We start from the raw sequence: 19,545 nt of genomic DNA, 5'->3' as shown, positions 1-19,545 counted from the left end.
ATTTCCAACTTATTATTGCCGACACCACTTCACTGATGAGTCGCTGACAACCACTTCGCCGAATTGCCAATTCGCCGAATGGCGCCGGCCGAATTGGCAGCCACTTTGCCGAATTACCACTTCCATGTGCTTAGCTCGAACTTGCCCAAATAAAACTGGAAGACTTGTGTGTCAGTTCTCTGTAATATGACTTTATTTAGCCTGTACCCCAAGAGGGCGCTTTGCCACACTTCAAGTTGGTCCAATTATAATTTTGGTCAATGAGCAGGATGTGTAGGTTTTTTAATTAACATTTATGTACTTTCACAGTAATCTCCTGCCTTTAGCATGCTGTCCCCTGCCAATTGAAATATAATAACAGTTCCAAATATAGTCCCAGAAGAGTCATAGACAACGACCGTTAAATGTTTTTCCATTTCAAAGTACACCATGCACTACTATTCAAATCGAAATACTAAAATTGCATCCACTTAGCGCCGGATGTTCGCTACCAGCAACCTGTAAATCCAGGAAATATAGGAATGGATATTTGTATTGCTTTCGTTAATGAGTATAAAACTACGTCGTTCAAGTCACAGAAATCATTAACAGACTGAACATCGAGTATAGTAAGAAATTTGTTAAGCTGATCATCGTGATGGCCAATTTGTGTGGCACTGTGTTTGTTTCGGCTCTGCTTGTGTGTCTGTGTGGCAATGGTTTCGGCCTGGTTGAGGCTGGTGTGCCGGCTAAGCGCGCTGATGAGGACGGTAAGTAGCCTTTACGTTCAGTTGAGTTTACGAGATCAAAATTCACTGTTTTCCTGAAAGAACCTTTTCCTTCACAAAAAACACAGAATTTCCAGTTTGAGTAGTGATTTTAAGTTATGTTTGGGGTCAATAGTTTTTAAATTGTATTTTGATATCTTTATTTCATTTGACACCTATCATTTTGACACGATCTTCTCATTATGATTATATCCCCCTCCCCTACTCCCCCTAAAACAGAACAATAAATTTCCTGCAAAGTTCAAAAAAATTAATACACTTTTCATTATATTTGCAGCTGTCCAAAAAGTAGCTCTCAAAATTATCATTGAAAAGCTATACTTGGTTTAAAAATAGTGGCACTAAACTCCCTGTAAAGTTATTCTTTCTGGCATGCTGTCATTTTGAAGAAAACAATAAAAGAAAAGGCAATTTCCAAAGATGTGTCTAGTGACCCATTTTTGGAAAATTTCCGTTTAATAGAAGTTTTTAATTCGGCGAAGCCGTGATAGGGTGGGTGCGATGTTGGCAATAAAGTAAGCACTAGGGACGATGTTAGGTGAATTAGAACGTGTGCCGGACGCTGATTTCCGGCAATTCCGTCAAAACATGAGAAGGCAACTGTTGAAATTAAATCGAGATCCTAGAATTGTTTTCTCGCACTATACAACATTCGCTGAGCTAAAACTTCGTCAGGTTAGTTGTTAAGCATCATTCTTTAGATATGTAGCATTTGTTGTTGCTTCAAACGAAAAACAATATGCACAAATGACAAAATATACTCCACTTTTAAACCACCGTTGGAAAAACCTGACTATTTTTGAACTACTGCTCCAAATTTACCCTTTTTTCAGTCCAAATTTTGTTTGCTATTGGTTCCATGTTCATGAACGGGTGCAGACCAGAAAGATTGGTTTCCTTACCTTACAATTTTCCGGCATCTATAAATTGATGCATTTTATCTTAAGTGGAGTCATGGAACCAGACTACTTGAACATTTTTGTTTTTCCTGGTTTTTCCAGCATTTTCAAACACAAAACTGCAAACTTGTCAGTGTAACAATATTTGATCTATTATACTTACCCCTCAAATAGTTCATTTCTGTAAATTACAGCAAAAAGCCAATGAAGTACATTCCCTTTTAAAAACAGTGAAAGTTTCACTGTTAGAGGGTTTTTTCACCCTGGACCCATTTTTGTTTGTTTGAATGTTTGCATAAGACTGTATGCAATGTTGTTGCTTCAATTAAAAAGCTCATGCTTAAAAAGCAAATGATCCTTTGTTCCTTTAACGTCACAGTTACCATCAACTCGATCTATCAGTTTGGTCAGCTGTCGATGTGTACTACGGGGTTGAGTCTGTTGTCATTCGAACGGGACTACAACGGATACGGGTGTTACTGTGGCTACGGGGGCAGCGGCAACCCGCTGGATGCAACGGACAAGTAAGATAATAATAATAATAATAATAATAGAGAAATTTATACAGCGCAGACAATCGCAGAAAAATCCACCTCAAAGGCGCTTAAACAAAGAATAAACATACAAACTGTATTATTAAAGTTAAAAACCTAATTTCAATATAGTCAGGTGGCTTAGACCCAATATTTGACAAGATCGTGACCAACTGGTCCAAAGCACCAAACTTAGCAAATATGTTGTTATAGCCTTAGAGAAGATATTTTGAAGGGGTGACACCTGAAATTCTTTTGGGAAGGGTGCCTAATTTGCATAAATCATTAATCCCTACTGTAAAACACGCCAGGATTTTTTCATGAGGGGGGGGGGGGCGCTGGGGGGGGGGGGGGGGGGGCTGGAACATATCATGGGGGGGGGCGTCATGTAGATCAATGATATTTTTTTTAGAAACTCAAAATCTCAGTGGGGGGGGGGGGGGGCGACTGGGGGCGACAAGGTTTCATGTCTGTCGCCCCCCCCCCCCCCCCACGCCTCCCGGCTACGCTACTGTACATAATGAAGTTGGTCCACCCTCATCTGTGCAAGTTCGCACATACATATATTTTGTTTCACTTCGTTTCCTCGTATGTGTTGACATAATTCAATGATGATGATGCCACTTCAAGGTTGAGGGGAGGCATGTGACATGTATCGATAATACTTTAAAAAAAAAAGCAGCAAAGATGGGAGTTACATGACATACGGAATTAGTCACATGACAGGAACGGAATTGAAGAGGAAACATCAAACACGTCCAAATTTATTTCCGTTTATTTTACCCATGCACTTGGCCCTTTCTACAGTTTTGTTTTCTCATACAAAGCCAGCCGCAAAGAGGTCAGTAATGACACAAACAAACAGAATTTAAGGGGAAACACCAAACACATCAAAACTTATTTCCGTTTATTTTACCCACACTTGGTCCTTTCTACAGTTTTGTTTTCTCATACAAAACCAGCCGCAAAGAGGTCAGTAATGACACAAACAGAATTTAAGGGGAAACATCAAACACATCAAAACTTATTTCCGTTTATTTTACCCACACTTGGTCCTCTCCAAATGTCTTTTTTCCCCCTCATAATTATCCGTGATAAAGTACCGTACATCGAAATGTCTCGTATATTACCAATATCGTTTGTTAAAGGCATATATCATTTGCATTTATCCGAAAAGTAAATACCGACTAATTATCGACAAGCTTACTAAGTGTTGGATTATAGACTAGTACCGTACACCCCGTGAAATTTATTGTAGGTGAATCCCAACGATCAGTTAATATTAACTGACTTTTGAAAAAAAAAGTGCTATTGACGAAATCGTGTGTCGCGATCATGTGTATTGTTTTTGTTTTCTCGAAAAGTGTACTATCATCTGAGCTGAAACTTCAACAGAATTTGAGTGGTGTTACCCGTTTTATTATTGGAAACAACCAATATGCATGAAAAGCAAATGACCCTATAGGCTTTTTATAAGTCCATGCACACCCTGCCTATGGGGAAGAAAGATTCGAGCGTAGAAACCAGAGTCCGAACAAGCAACCTTGCTGGGGAGGGTGGGCGGGGCAAAAAAAAAAAACCAGGCCACCTTTTATGTCCAAACTCGAGAGGATAACTTAAATATCCTTTACCTTACCGCTTCTGCTTCACCTCACGGTTCATCCCTGCCACAGCCGGTGCAGCATGAATTTAGGTTTTTATGAAATACGGACTCATTGGTGATATTGCGCATGCTCATGCATAGATAATTAGGAGGGGGACCGGTCACGTGAGAGGGTTTAACCAATAAAAGGGGAAAAGAGTCCGATTTTAATAGAGTCCAAATTTTCATATGACACCAGATTAAACTTCTGATGTATACTCGTCCGCCCTCTACGTCGCTAGCGGTGCAAATAGGTTGAAAATACCAAAAGCGAGTATTAGGCCTACATCATCATCTAGCGGTCACAACCGGGATCTCGTTCACAACGCCTCGCCACAGTTTGCTTAATTTATTCGCATGCATGCACATGTGCTGCAGGAGTCTGCGTGTGCGTTGTTGATTTGATTTTCTCAATACATGCACATGTTTTTGATAAAACCGAAATTCAAGGGAATAACGACCCACACCAGTTGAAACGATATTTGCGCAGTGATCGTGGGGCACAACGTTGTCGGTTTGTGCTGCCGCGGTTTGCGTCGGTTATTGAGAAGCGGTCACAATCGGTTAATATAATTATGTAACGTTGTAATGGCATATAGTTGTCTCTATAGGCTCGGTACTTCCAAGGCACTGCATTTACATTGCTAGCACATGTACCCGGTTCAAAATAACCTGGGACCATTTTTTGTTATTATAAATTGATAAACAATATCAAAACTTTACAAGTTAAGTAAATTATTATTAGCTTTATGCCATTTATGATTAAAATCACCAAAGTATGCACAGTTTCTAATAATGTGCGCTTCCATGTACTATTCATCGGTTGATGATTGCCCTATCTGGGGACCGATTTCTCTTCTAAATTTACAAAATTATATTCAAATATTGGACCGAGCGAGCACAGATTATACACCGTCTGGGACTCTCCAAAGCTAAGCATGTGTCAAAGTGTGCGTCTGTATTTTCGACTTTCCTGCCTATTCTTTTTCCCTCATGATAGTCCGGTGGCTTAGATCCAATTTTTGATAAGATCGTGACCAACTGGTCCAAAGCACCAAACTTGGCAAATATGTTGTTATAGCCTTAGAGAAGATATTTTGAAGGGGTGACCCTGAAATTCTTTTGGGAAGAGTGCCTAATTTGCTTAAATCATTAATCCCTACCGTGTAATACATTTATTCCAACATATGAGTACATTTTTATTTTTGAAAAGTATATTTTGGGGATTCCACTTACACATCCTTACTTCAATAAGGGCCCTGTAACACTTCTGCGTATCTTCTTCTGACATTTGTATTAAGTTGTGATAAATAAAAATGCCTTTTCTATAGAGCGGGAAAGTTGACCTAAAAAAACCTGCGATATTTTACGGTAATAGTACATCCGGAAAACGTGTGTAAAAACGCCCTATTTCCTTTTGCATTTATTTGTATTCCGACTTGGCACATTTTACCCGACTTGACCCATCTAATCAAGAGCAATAAGTTGGTATTTCGAAAGAAAAGAAAACGAGACAATTATTGAAAATATTTGAGAATTGATGACTAAAGTAAAATTAAAAATGTTGACTTCAATCCATTCCATTTTTTTTCGACCTGTATTGACCAACCAAAAGTATTGGGAAGAAAATACCCGAGTGTCGGCAATTGGTATGTGGACCAACATTGGGCAACTGATCACAAATTTCTCATTTGCACCGAATTTTTTTTTAAAGTGAAGAAGGCCTTTTGAGTATTTTAGCTCGATGAGTGTTAACAATTTAAAGCAGTGTTTATTAATATCAACTTCTTGCTTCATAAATTCACAGATTCCTGCACTATAGCGACTTTGATTGTAGTTTGCAATAGTAACCACACATTATTCCTCTTAATAGACCTTGTGCGTAGCAGCCATCCTAGAGGGCAGTGCCTTTGTTTTGCTGGGATATGCACAACTGAACTGTTAGTACTGTGGCGGATTTTACTATTGCCAGGTCGGTTGTCCTCGGCGAACACTCGCGGGTAAGGCGAGTAACCCTAACAGCGCCGAGGTGCAGGTCCGTTCGGTTGGAAATATACCACCACGTATACCCAGTCTACTCACTGATCGCTGACTTCCAGACAGACAATACAGACTGACAAACATGTAAAAATGACTATGACGCAATGACAAAAGGAAGAAGGTTTCACTGATTTATTTAATTAGATCAATTATTATGATTAGAGTGATTTACTTGTGAATAAGCCCTAATAGCGCCTCAAGTGATTGCTATGGCGCCTCTAGTGAGTGTATAGCGCCTCCGCCGCCACTAGTTTGCACTTATCCACCACGCAAGTGCCGCATTTATGCACTTCTAAATGTCGCGCACAGTTGTTCCCTCGGCAACGCCTCTCGTCTCCTCGGGCCTCAAAGGGGTAGGCTCCTCGTGAGCCTGGTTTATATGGAGCGTGTAACTCCTCGATGAGTCCTAACGCCTCCAGCGGTACCTACAGCAGCCCTGCGCCTCAGTGCTCGGACCGACGCCTCAGTAGATGTACGCTCGCTAGCGTACGTCGTCCCTCGAGGCGTCCGGCCAACAGTCGCGCCTATGGCTCCGCTATATGCCCCACGCTAAAGGTAGGTAGGCACATATACTTACTGCAGTACGCCCTTTCGCCTCCTTGAATTGACGCTCCGGTAGGCTTGGTTGGTCCTGCCAGTACGAGTAGCGTTCACCAACTGGCTAGCCCGCTGGCGGCGACAAACTAATTGCGCGTCTATCGCTTTCTATGGCGCGCCATGTCAAAACAAATTATGTCAATTGCTCAAATGTTACACAGCTTCCTTCTAAGCCTGAACGTCCCGTTCAGAATCAGCTGACACAAATCACTACAAACATTAGCAATTGCTACTTAATTATGCACAAAGAAAATTAGCAGGCAAAATGAGTAACACTAAAAACTTATTTATTCAAAATGATCGGCTTCTAAACACAACATGGCGACGTCTCTAAATTATCTCACTTTTTCGCCATCAATAATTTAAGTGGACTAACATCAAGTGCCCCATGTCGCCTCATAGTGTCTCATAACTTAGGACACTGTTTCCTGATAAATTTAGTTTATCAAAACGTTATATAAACGAGGCAAGTCTCTGACTAACAAATTTTAGGGAACAATCTATTCTACAAAAACATTTCTTTTCCTTTTAACTAGTAACTTCAACAAAACAAGTGGAAATCGAAGATCTGCAACATCTGGTAGGGTTGGCCTTGAAGACTATTTCTTCTCGAATAGCTGGTCAAAGTTGACTTCGTAGATTCGCTCTACCCGGGTTTCGCTGACTTTGGTCCCATCCTGGAAGGTTGTCTGAGTGCTAATTTCTGTAACTCTGGTGACGTGACCTCGGAGGACATCTTGTAGGGCCATTGGTTCTACCGGCCGGAACTGCGGTTCTCTTGGTTCCGCGTTGGGGCGTGACTCGGTTTCCGACGAGTCCTCGGGATGGCTGCTGGCTTCATCCTCTGCTTTTTCCTGGCGCATCCTCTCTAACAATGCCAGGGGTTTGCCACTTGTCCTAGGTGGCCCACGAGGAGTCGCTGTTTCCTCTATCACCAGCGACAAAGAAGCAGGTGACAACGAGATTTCGGCAGGGGCACTGGACGCTTGGGGGCATGTCAGATTCAAGGGTTCCTCCAGGACGTGCCCAAAGTCCTCGACGGTGCAAGGAGATTCCACTGGCGTGTCAGCCACTCTCCTTCGCTTCACCTCCGTGTGCGGTTGCTCCTCTGGGCACTTGCTGCAAGCCGCCGGTGCTCTCGTCCGTTTCTCCTTTCGCAGCATCTCTCCCACCTCTTCCCAACTGGTGGCGTCTCCAAGATCGCGTTCGGTATGTGCGCTGCTAACCCTCTTTGGTGGGTTACGGTGATGTGTTGTCCCTCCTGATGTTGTCTCTTTGCGTTTGCGGTCCTTCCTTTCTGTTTCCGTCTCCAGCAAGATTGATTCCACTTCAGTAAGTTGATTTGGATGTTCCTGACGGTAGTGCCTCCTCATGTTATCTTTCCTGTTGCAATAGAAGTCGCATTGCAAACACCAGCAATACAACTTTGGACCATGCGCTATCTGCATGTGTCGGTAGAGGCTCCTCCTCTGGTTGAACTTCTCCTCACACTCCTCACAGGCAAAGGTTCTCTTCTCCTGCCGTCTGGGCTTCTCCATTGTTCGACTGCAATGGGGAAAACACACAAAAACACAAAATAAGTTGCAATCAAATAATTATAAACATTATAGTTCTGCTTTCTCCATGCAGCTATTTACAGTCATTATTCTTTCTCTCTCTCTCTTTCTCTCTTGGCAATCCTATCGGAAACGGCAAGGTAACTTCCGTATCCTAGCCGGGTTACGTCTCGGAAGCGCTGTGCCGTTGTTCTGGTCACTATCCTCCATCACTGGTGGTTCAGGGGTCAAGTTGTTGGAAGCTTCGGAACTTCCTTCTAAGTCTCCACCCCCAATGGAATCATGAACTGGAGTCACCTCTGGTTTATCTCGATTATTAGCCTCATGCAACGGTACTGCCTGGTCATCATGGGTCACGCCTTCATTTGCTACCTCCTTCCTTGGGCGGTGCTCCCAAGGTTGTAGTTGTGGACCTTGGTAGGGTTTCAGTCGATCAAAGTGCACTACTTGCATCTTTCCCCTAGGCTTCTTCTGGATCCTGTAAGTAACGTCCGACAATTTCGTGAGTATCAGATATGGGCCTTCCCAACGAGATGTTAGCTTGGGGGAAACTCCCTTCTTCTTAGCATGGACGTACAACCATGCAAATTGGCCTTCCTCGAGACCAGTTCCTGCCGTTTTTTTTATCGTATGTCTTCTTCTGATGTCTCGCACTGGTCCCAAGCTTCTGCCTCGCCCGGTCGTGGGCAGTTTGCATTTGATTGCGTAGGTTTTCCGCATAGTCCGTATTGGGACCTCTGCCCTCCACTGCAATCGTTTGCGTGGTAAGGTCAACAGGCAGCCTGACTTCTCTTCCAAGCATGAGCATATTAGGAGTCTCTCCTGTTGACTCCTGGGGAACAGACCGGTACGCACATGTAGCAAACGCCAACTGTTTATCCCAATCCTTTTGGTGCTTGGTAGGGTCTATCATCATTGAAACAGTGTTTAGTAAGGTCCGATTAAATCGCTCCACAAGCCCGTCGGATTTCGGGTTGTAGGCCACTGTTCGGGTTTTCTCAATTCCAAGGATCTTGCACATCTCTGCAAATACTTCTGATTCAAAATTCCTTCCTTGGTATGAGTGTAGTTCGCGCGGAACTCCGAATCTGCACACAAAATTCTCCACGAAGGCCTTTGCCACTGTCTCTGCAGTGCTGTCCGGAAGGGCATATGACTCCATCCATTTCGTGAAGTATTCCCCTATTACGAGGATCCACTTGTTTTCGCTTTCACTCTCCGGTAATGGTCCAACGAGGTCCAAAGCAACCCTGTCCATGGGCATGTTCACCTGGTGTTGTTGAAGAGGTGCCCGCCTTTTCCTGGGCGGGGATTTCCGCTGGGCGCACCTCAAGCATCTTCGGCAAAATGACCTTACGTCCGCCGCCATCCCAGCCCAATAATATCTGGTCCTCACTTTCGCCAGTGTACGCTCCACCCCAAAGTGTCCACTGGTCACACCTGCGTGTAGCTCCTCCAGGACAACCTCCCTGTATTCTCGTGGCAAGATCACCTTTCACTCAATATCTCGCCCATCATGCGACTCCCAACGTCGGCACAGCACTGAGTCCCTTATTTCCAACCGTTCCCATTGCCCCCAGTATATCTTGCCCACTATGCCTCGTGCTTGAGCATAGCTCCAGTCCGGACGTTCTTCTGATCCTGTCTTGCAGTTAACAATCCCGCAAAGTGTGGGGTCCCGGAGCTGGGCCTCGGCGATATCCTTCAATGTTATGGTTGGTTCCATTTGCAACAACCTGGTCACCATTTTCTCCTCTCGTACTATATCTTCACCTGACAGAACGTCAGTTACTTCAGCTTTGGCTCCAACCTCTGTCTTAACATCATCCGCCAGGCCACACTGACTACAAGGCTTGCGCGACAAACCGTCCGCATTGCCATGTTTCTTGCCTGGGCGGTGAATGATCTCATAGTTGTACTCTCCAATCACTTGTAGCCAGCGGGCTACCTGTCCTTCCGGGTCTTTGAAGTTGACCAGCCAGCGTAATGCGGCATGATCAGTACGGATGGTAATCTTTCTCCCATACAAGTACTGTTTAAAGTGCTTGAGGTAGAAGACGACTGCCAAAAGCTCTCGGCGAGTCACACAGTAGTTTCTTTCAGGACGGGAAAGAGTCCTACTCGCATAAGCGATTACCCGTTCTTCTCCTTCTTGTATCTGCGACAGGACTGCTCCGATGCTTTCCCCGCTGGCGTCCGTGTCCAGTACAAAGTCACCTGTTGGGTCCGGGTATGCCAAGATGGGCGCCTCCTGTAAGTGATTCTTCAGAGTCATGAATGCCACCTCACAGCTATCATCCCAAAGGAATTCCCTTGACTTCTCTGTGAGCCGGTGGAGTGGGCGAGCCACATCTGCAAATCCCTTAATAAATCTGCGATAGTAGGAGGCCAGTCCTAAGAAACTTCGCACTCCCTTCACATCTGTCGGGGTAGGCCATGATTTAATAGCCTCGATTTTGTCCGGGTCAGTGGAAACTCCGGCTGGTGAAACCACATGTCCCAGATATTTCACGGTCTCCTTGAAGAGAAAGCACTTTTTCGGCTTTAACTTCAATCCAGCCAATCTAAATCTCTGCAGCACCTCGCGTAGGCGCTGTATCTCCTCCATGACGCTTCTCCCGTACACGATAACGTCATCGAGGTATACGAGTAAAGTCTCCCATTGTAGTCCGGATACGACCCTTTCCATCAGCCTTTCGAAGGTGGCAGGGGCATTGCACAAGCCGAAGGGCATGACCCTCCAGCTGTACAAGCCCCCGCGCACCACGAAGGCTGACTTTTGCTTCGCATCCTCATCGAGCTCGATCTGCCAGTAGCCAGATGCGAGGTCTAAGGTGGAAAACCACCTCGCACCTGACAGTGCATCCAGGGTGTCGTCGATGCGAGGAACTGGGTACGCATCCTTGATAGTTGTCTCGTTAAGTCCGCGATAGTCTACACAGAAGCGTTGGCTTCCATCTTTCTTCCTTACTAGCACCACATTTGAGGCCCAGGGGCTGTCTGATGGCGTAATCAGTCCCCTCTTCAACAAGTCCTGCACCTGTCGGTCAATCTCCTGTTGCTTGCACAATGGCTGCCGGCGGGGCCTCTGCCTGACAGGTCGTGTTTCTCCCGTGTCGATATGGTGCTTCACCCAATCATTTCTCCCAATGTCATGATCGCCCTCCGAAAATACATCCGCGAAATCAGTGAGCAGTCGAGCCACCGCGTAGTGATAACAGGGATCCAGATTCTCCACACTGCGTTTCCAGAGATCCTCAAGGTGGCCGGGGACATGTACATCCTTGTTTTCATCTCCTGGTTCAACTTCATGTGCCTGCAGCACATCTCTCTCTACCACCGGTGTGAGGCGTCCGGCTGTCGTGCCCGACCGAACCATGCACTCTCGGCTGCCCGGATTAAGCAACCGCAAGGCAAGTACTCCCTCCTTAGGATCTACCAACGTTCTTGCAAGAATCAAGCCTTTTTGCGACAACTCACCACCTCCTTCAATCGGTTCTATAATCCCCAGGTCACCTGATTCGAAATCACGGGTCGCTCTTCCTTGAACAAGAGCTTCGTGTCCGGGTGGAATGACAGTCGTTTCTGCCACAACCACCCTGGAATGCAAGGTAGTTCCCCATCTAGTTGTGCACCGTATGTGTTCTCCGTGAAGCAAAAGTTCACACTTGTTGAAATCCAGTGTCCCTCCGGTTGGGAGCAGAAAGTCCATCCCGAGTATGCCTTTGGTTTTGACTTTGGCAATGACTGCCCGTACTGGGCACGCTGTCCTTCCAATACGCAAGTCCATGTTTGCCACACCTACTGTTTCCATGACACTACCATCTGCCTGCACGACTCGGATGCCATCCTGCTCCAACGGTGGGCGTCTCTCTGTCGGTATCTGATAGTAAACCTCCTCCGAGATTATTGTGTCCGTCGTTCCGGTATCCACCAGGAACGGGATAGTGACTGACCGAAACTCTCCTTGTACGTAAAGTCCCTGCTTTGGAACAACCAATGGTGCAAATATTTCTCTTTTGTCGTCAGGGTTGAGATGAGTTTTGTCCTGTTGAACTTCTGAGTCCATTGTCGGTTGACCCTTCTGTTCGCCCAGCCTCCTCTTGGGTCGCAGAGTCGGCTGGCGGCCGTTTCCCGAGCGCCTCCGTGCAGGGGTAGTTGGGTTTGTGCAATCCTTTGCAAAATGTCCCTTTCCTTGGCACCCGTAACACCTATCATCCGGGTTGGCTATCCTACGCGGTCTCGGGTGGTATACGCGTGTGTCTCTCCTCTTTTCAGGCTGAGGTGACTTTTCCTTAGTTGCCTGCTCGTCTCTCATATTCTTGTAGTACTGCTTTAGATTGTCGACCACATCAGCTATGATGGTGTCCCGGTACTCCTCCTCATCTCGCCCCATGCGGCATTTCTTGTCCTTTTTTCCACATCGTTGTTCCTCAATCCGTTCAAAATTCTCCGTCGCCAGCGCCGCACGAACGGCGTCATTCAGAGAAGACGGCCTTGACCGGAAAACTCCCTCCCGAATGCTTTGGCTGGCGATTGCGTCTGAAAAATGCCCACGAGCCAATCTATCCCAACTGTCTTCCGTTAACTCCGGATATGATAGGGTAGCCAACTCGCGGACTGCTTCTCCAAGTTCCTGTAAAGTCTCCTTTGGGCCTTGGCGACGGTTTCTCAGTTCCATAAGGAAGTTCTCAGCCATCTGCCCCGGCCCAAAACGTGTATCGAGTAGTCCAATTAGTTCAGTATACTTGTATTGCCGGGCTTTTCCTTCCCCTTGGCGATTAGTCAAAATTTTCACAGCGGATCCTTGCAAACTTGCGGCCAGAAACGCTGCAGCTTCCTCATCATTCCAGTCATTTACTCGCCTACAAGACTCGAAGTGTTCCCTGTAATCTATCCAGGGCTGTTTTCCGCTGAATCGATCCGGAACAATATTAGGTCGTTTGGCTTTTCCTCCAAATCGGTCCTGCCACTCTTGTGACGATTGAATCCGCTCCTCTCTCTCTTCAATGGCCATGGGGTGCTAGGAGAGGTTGGCCTGCCCTCCATCAGATCACCGTGTTTGTCGTTTGTGGGGGTGGCGCCTCCACTCTCTGGAGTGCCCTCCACCGGAGGTGTTATAGCTCCTCCACGATCAGTAGTCGGATGTGTCTGTGCCGTCGACTGTGGTTGTGGCAAGTATGTTTTATTCTTCATCATCGTTTTCATCGGTGTAGATGTGTTCCGGCCTGTCTCCGTACCGGTTCGCTGCATCTGTTTTGCGCGACCAAACATGGAACCATAACCAGAGGTCTCCATGTCACGCGTTAAGTCATACTTAAATTCGATTTCCTTGTCATCCCTCTCGGGCCTTTTGTGTATCCACCCACGTTGGTGGTGTTCCTCTTCCGGAGACCCCGGGGATTGAGACAGAAATTGCCCCAACCGGGTCTCGGCACGTTCCTTTTCTCTCATCGAGTTTGCCAACTGATCCTCTTTCAGTTGGACTTCCATACGCAGTAGGTCAATTTCCTCCTGCAATATCGGCACAGGACGCTCGCCTGTGAGGGTACCTGTGCTTTCTCTCTGTTTACTGCTCATCTCATCCGAACACTTGGCCTTGGCCATTCAGTGTCAGCGTCCTGAGAATTATCCTTCCAAGTCCTCCGCAAAAATCGGAGTGTCCAACTTTGTCTAATCACTCGCAACACTTGATCAACTCCAAATTTGATTATGCAATCAAGATTAGTTATCAGTCTGTTTACACGTACGTTCGTAAAGAGGTCAGTGCACACACAAAAAAATGTTCCAAGCGTCCAGTAATAAGCTGAGCATACAAATCCCACCGCTGCCACCATTTGTGGCGGATTTTACTATTGCCAGGTCGGTTGTCCTCGGCGAACACTCGCGGGTAAGGCGAGTAACCCTAACAGCGCCGAGGTGCAGGTCCGTTCGGTTGGAAATATACCACCACGTATACCCAGTCTACTCACTGATCGCTGACTTCCAGACAGACAATACAGACTGACAAACATGTAAAAATGACTGTGACGCAATGACAAAAGGAAGAAGGTTTCACTGATTTATTTAATTAGATCAATTATTATGATTAGAGTGATTTACTTGTGAATAAGCCCTAATAGCGCCTCAAGTGATTGCTATGGCGCCTCTAGTGAGTGTATAGCGCCTCCAGTGAGTGTATAGCGCCTCCGCCGCCACTAGTTTGCACTTATCCACCACGCAAGTGCCGCATTTATGCACTTCTAAATGTCGCGCACAGTTGTTCCCTCGGCAACGCCTCTCGTCTCCTCGGGCCTCAAAGGGGTAGGCTCCTCGTGAGCCTGGTTTATATGGAGCGTGTAACTCCTCGATGAGTCCTAACGCCTCCAGCGGTACCTACAGCAGCCCTGCGCCTCAGTGCTCGGACCGACGCCTCAGTAGATGTACGCTCGCTAGCGTACGTCGTCCCTCGAGGCGTCCGGCCAACAGTCGCGCCTATGGCTCCGCTATATGCCCCACGCTAAAGGTAGGTAGGCACATATACTTACTGCAGTACGCCCTTTCGCCTCCTTGAATTGACGCTCCGGTAGGCTTGGTTGGTCCTGCCAGTACGAGTAGCGTTCACCAACTGGCTAGCCCGCTGGCGGCGACAAACTAATTGCGCGTCTATCGCTTTCTATGGCGCGCCATGTCAAAACAAATTATGTCAATTGCTCAAATGTTACAGTTCATTCATTGTTACCGAATTAAAATAACTAAAAAGTACCCTGTAAGATGGCCGTTGTACGCATAAGGTCTATTACGCTATTTGGTTTGTGTTTCTTTTTCTCTGTATAGTTGCTGTAAAACTCACGACAGATGCTATGAGCAAAGTCCGTGTTCGCCCAGCGCCCTCTGGTATACGATCCTATACAGATACAGCAAGAGCGGGTGCGGGACCGCTCACGCCAGCATCACTTGCGGTAAGTATGAAGGCTTTTATGGAAATCTGTTTTCTGCTGGCAGAAAAGCAAATGGCCACTTTAGACCATTCATCGTGACAAAAGACGTTCGATTTGCTATTATGGATGGACGGCAGTTGTCTAAAACGTGCAATATCTTATTTTGAAGATAAGTAAGTTAAATGAATGTGAGAGTGTTGTTGAAATCAACATCTTCGTGGCTTGCTCAGGAGAAAGAGAGACTGTCTTTTGAAAGTTTAAGCCCAATCTTTGAAGACGACCAGTCCCAAAATATTATTCCCGCCTACGAGGACCCAATTCGTCACTTATTTTCCCAATTCCAACTTTTTATCGATTCATCACTATATTCGATTCTGCAATGCTTCATTTTACCCGATTGCTATCTCTGATTTGAATCAGTCATCCTTATTCGGAAACCGTTCTACGTTTATTCAATTTTGACTCGATCGGTGTTACTTGTGAATTGCGCCCTCCTTCGGTAACATTTCCAAAATGTACAGTAAGAATTTCGCTCGTACTGAAAAATTGCCTGGGTTAATTTTAACTGCAACTACCCAAAATTGGGTTGTTCTATAATCAATTGTTTGGGTTAAAATTTCCGTTAATCTCAACCAAAAGCTGTGGTCATACAAGACCAAATTAAATTTGGACTTGTATGTCCACAATTTTTGGTTGAATTTCAATTTAACAGAAATTCTAACCCAAACAATTGATTATAGAACAACCCAATTTTGAGTAGTTGCAGTTTTCACCCTTTCTTGAGTAAAATTAACCCAGGCAGATGATACCCCCACCCTGCAAACAGGACGCTGGGATACGCTGATGAATTTACGCTCTGATTGGTTGGATTTTGCGTGACCTGTGACCTGCAAGTCATCACGGCCACGACCCCTGCAAGGTTTCAAACGGCCTTTAAGACTGATTTCATTACTCTTTATTCAATTGATAAATGCTTGTTTTCGTTGAAAAGCGTTATAATGTATGTAGAAAAATATGTAAAACTTATCTGTGTGGTAAATTGGCAGTTCCCGTCACTTGCTCAGGCTCCATTCCGAATTCACGAAGGTCAATGATTGTGTAATCGGGAAAAATGGACCGCTCGACTAAACTAAATAAAACTAAACGCTGGGGGAACTCACTTAAGAAAACTCAATTAATCTAATGACCGAATAGGGTAAAGACGCGAGGAAATGCAAGAAGTGGGACAGTGACTCAAAATGTAGGTTTCCTCAATAAACAAAAATAAGAAAAATAACTTTATTGATACTAAAGCAATGACCAAAAGCCAAACCAGTGTAACCTTAACCAAGACCAACACACAGTAAAACTATTAAACGAAACCCAGAATTGAAACAATTAAAAACACAGTGCCAAAGAAAGTTACAGATTAAAATCAAAATGGCTTTTAAACCTGTTAAATAAAACAACAAAAAATACAATCGATTAAAATACACTTCTTCAATCAAATTTAAGAAACACAAAGTCTTAAACATTGAATCCAAACTAAGTTTATAACAAAAGATACTTCCAAGTCCGATCTTTAAAATACAACTTTAGAAATGAAATTCCAAAGAAATAAAGGAATAATATGATTGTCAAACTAATCAACTAATGAAACAACTAAATAATAAAACAAAGTTTAAGCTTACCGAGTCCATATAGCAGTAAGGTCTTGAAGCAGGCAAAACTTATAGAGTAAAAATCAAAGCTTGGGAAGGGAGAACAAGTGTGGGTGTTCCCCTTGCGCTGCCAGTCTGCTAACTGAAGTACATGTACATTATAGGGGTGACCAACCACACTACCAAGGATTATGTAAGAGGGTTCATTGTTTATTACACAGGATTCCTAAGAAATTAACTAAGGGGGTGCTGGAAGAGCTTAAAGGGGAAATGTAAACAGTGGAAGGGCAATCAACTCTAACATCAACACAGGGTCTTTCTACACCTGCCACAATTGCATATGCGACGTTCAAAATGTGTCCACATGGTCCGCAATGGAAAAAAAATCACATCCGGTATGGAATGTGTGCATTTCTATGGGAAGTTTTTGGATAGCATTTGCGCGCATTGTCTAACTGCGGTATCAGCCAAATGCTTTATACAAAGGTCATAGGCCACTTCCTTCACAAGATTCTGTGAAGCTCATCAGCGTATCCCAGCGTCCTGTTTGCAGGGAATCTAAAGAATGTGCTGTGTTACACAACATTTGTGTCATTAAGATGCACAAGACGGTGTCGAGTTTTTATTGCGAGTATCAAAACTTGGACCTTTGATTTTCATTACATCTCGATCATTGTTAGTCGGCGAAAATAACACTGACACGATTGCAATTTCATTTCTGTTTCAGAGAGGGCCTCAAGCTACCCGTGGTACTACGTGGGCGAGAACTGCGCTGAGGCAATCTGCAACTGCGACAAAGCTGCTGCCTTATGCTTTAATGCGAACCGGTCAACTTACAACGCACATTATCGCGACCATAACAAATCCACTTGCTAGGTGCTATAATTCAGATAAAGGAGTAGTCCAAACGATTTCGATTCATATCTCGATCACTCTAGTATAAACTTGAACGCATAAGGTACACACTAAAACAGCCGGGTCTGATTGACCCGGAATCCGGGTTCTATTTTGGCTCAACCCTTTTCCGGGTCAAAAATGATACTCTTAATGGGCAAAACGACACTTGTTGGGGGTCAAAATGACATTTCTTTTGGGTCAAAATGACCTGGAAAAGCGTCAAAATGACCCAGAAAAGTGTTTGACCCGAAAAATGTTTCATTTTTGACCCGGAAAGGGGTTGAGCCAAATAGAAGCCGGATTCCAGATCAATCTGACCAGGATGCTTTCAGAGTGCACTTTACCAATTAACTGGTTAAACAGCCGCTCCTTGATCAAAATTTCATTCTAGCAGAAACTGCACATTTTCACGAGTAAACGATTTAAACCTCAGATTAAGCTTCGTCGCAGTACCGTCAGTCTATCGGCGTAGACCTATTGCTTTAAATTTCAATACCTTAGGTTCAATTTTTTACCAGGGGAGAATAATTCCTTGTTCTGCACAAATAAAAGCACAGCTCAGCACTGCGTCTTCAGAAGAGTATTTCAATAATATGTCGTTTTAAAACTGAAGAGACTACATTGTGTTTCACGAAACCTTCCCACTGTTTAATTTCTTTAAAGTATACAACGCCACCTCTCTTTCTTTCTCTCGAAATTAAAATAAACACAACGTGCAATGCGTTGATGTCATAGTTGATTGCAAGGTTTCTTGATTATTTACTTTTATTTCTGTCTATAAGACCGACGCCTCATAAGTCCGACAAAATCGCATCCCCACCCAAATAAAGGCCCATTAGTCCGTTTCCTCATAGTTCCGACGTCTCATAAGTCCGACGCCATATAGCTCCGACGCCTCACAGCTCCGACGCCTCGTAGGTCCGACAATTAAATTTAGTTTTATTTTCTGTCCAAAAGTCCTACGCCTCATAAGGCCGAAACCTCATAAGTTCGACGCCTCATAAGTCCGATAGCCATTATGAATCAATACAAACATTGCGTAAAATGTCAGAATGTTAGCGCCTTATTGTTAGAGTTAGCGATGCCGATTTACATTAGGGGTGGCACCAGACACCCCCCCCCTCTGGATTGACTCCCGTAGCATCAACCCTTGCGCCAAAAACTGCGCGGTGGCGGACTGATCTGCGTCCAGTTAGTTCAAGCTATGCACAGTGCGCGGTTCGTATAAGTAGACAACCTTGCGGACTTAAAAGTCGTAACTTTTGTTTGTTTTTTAAATCTCGTTCTTGCCTTGTCGGGATCGGGCAAATAAACCTTTTCTGGTACTGGTCCAAAGCTCCGACGCCTCATAGGTCCGACGCCTCGTTTTTCCGACGTTGGATTTATGAGGCGTCGGACTTATATGAGGCGTCGGACCTACATGTAGTCTGAGTATCACCCGTTATCCACGGGGCCCAGACTCCTGTCTAACGTCTGATATATCAAAGCATGCAGATTTATGCGATCTCGCGCCTCAGCCAATCGTAGTTGACTTTACTAAATAGTGACGTCATTTCATTCCCAAATCAGGACTAAACGTTTGATTGGTCAATTCGAATGCAGTGCTTTGTAATGCAACAACAGCCGGGCGCGTTATCGCGTAACATGATAACAGAGCGTGTGACGCAGGGCTTTTTAATCCACTGTCTATGATGCGCAACGGGTGAATGACCGAAGACCCGATATAAAAAGCGCCCGCTGATTGGGGGGGGGGGGGAGGAGGAGCTAAACATATTTTTCCTCAAAAATGCCTGTATTTCCTAACAGCAACATATTCTCGATTTATCAATTTTGCCTCCCCCACCCATTAAATTTAATATGACTTTTTTTTTTTACTTCTTTGTTGTTGGTGTTGTTGTTCCTTTTTGGGGTGGGGGGGGGGGGGAAGGGGGGGGGGCAAGCGCCCCCTTGCCCTCGCGACGCCCATGAACAGTACTGAATGATAATGTTTCTGTGCAAAAAGGAACCAGACTATTTGTTCATCCAGCCTGGCTTTGGTTACATTGATTTGAATA

At 44.9% G+C, this 19,545-nt stretch overlaps 1 protein-coding gene across 1 annotated transcript; it reads left to right on the top strand.

Annotated features, from left to right (window-relative positions):
• The first annotated feature begins 471 nt into the window (after window positions 1–471).
• On the top strand, window positions 472–18,236 carry LOC119736175 (acidic phospholipase A2 PLA-1-like). Its single transcript, XM_038210197.1, has 4 exons — window positions 472–749; window positions 2,046–2,190; window positions 14,851–14,975; window positions 17,322–18,236. Exons 1-4 carry the CDS (start codon window positions 638–640, stop codon window positions 17,468–17,470), a joined length of 531 nt encoding a protein of 176 aa, XP_038066125.1. The 5' UTR covers window positions 472–637; the 3' UTR covers window positions 17,471–18,236.
• Window positions 18,237–19,545: the final 1,309 nt, after the last annotated feature.

The sequence above is a fragment of the Patiria miniata genome, unplaced genomic scaffold (assembly GCF_015706575.1).
Source record: "Patiria miniata isolate m_02_andy unplaced genomic scaffold, ASM1570657v1 HiC_scaffold_29, whole genome shotgun sequence".
NCBI lineage: Eukaryota > Metazoa > Echinodermata > Asteroidea > Valvatida > Asterinidae > Patiria > Patiria miniata.
Note: the sequence above shows the minus strand (reverse complement) of the source record. Positions and strands in the feature narration are given on the sequence as shown.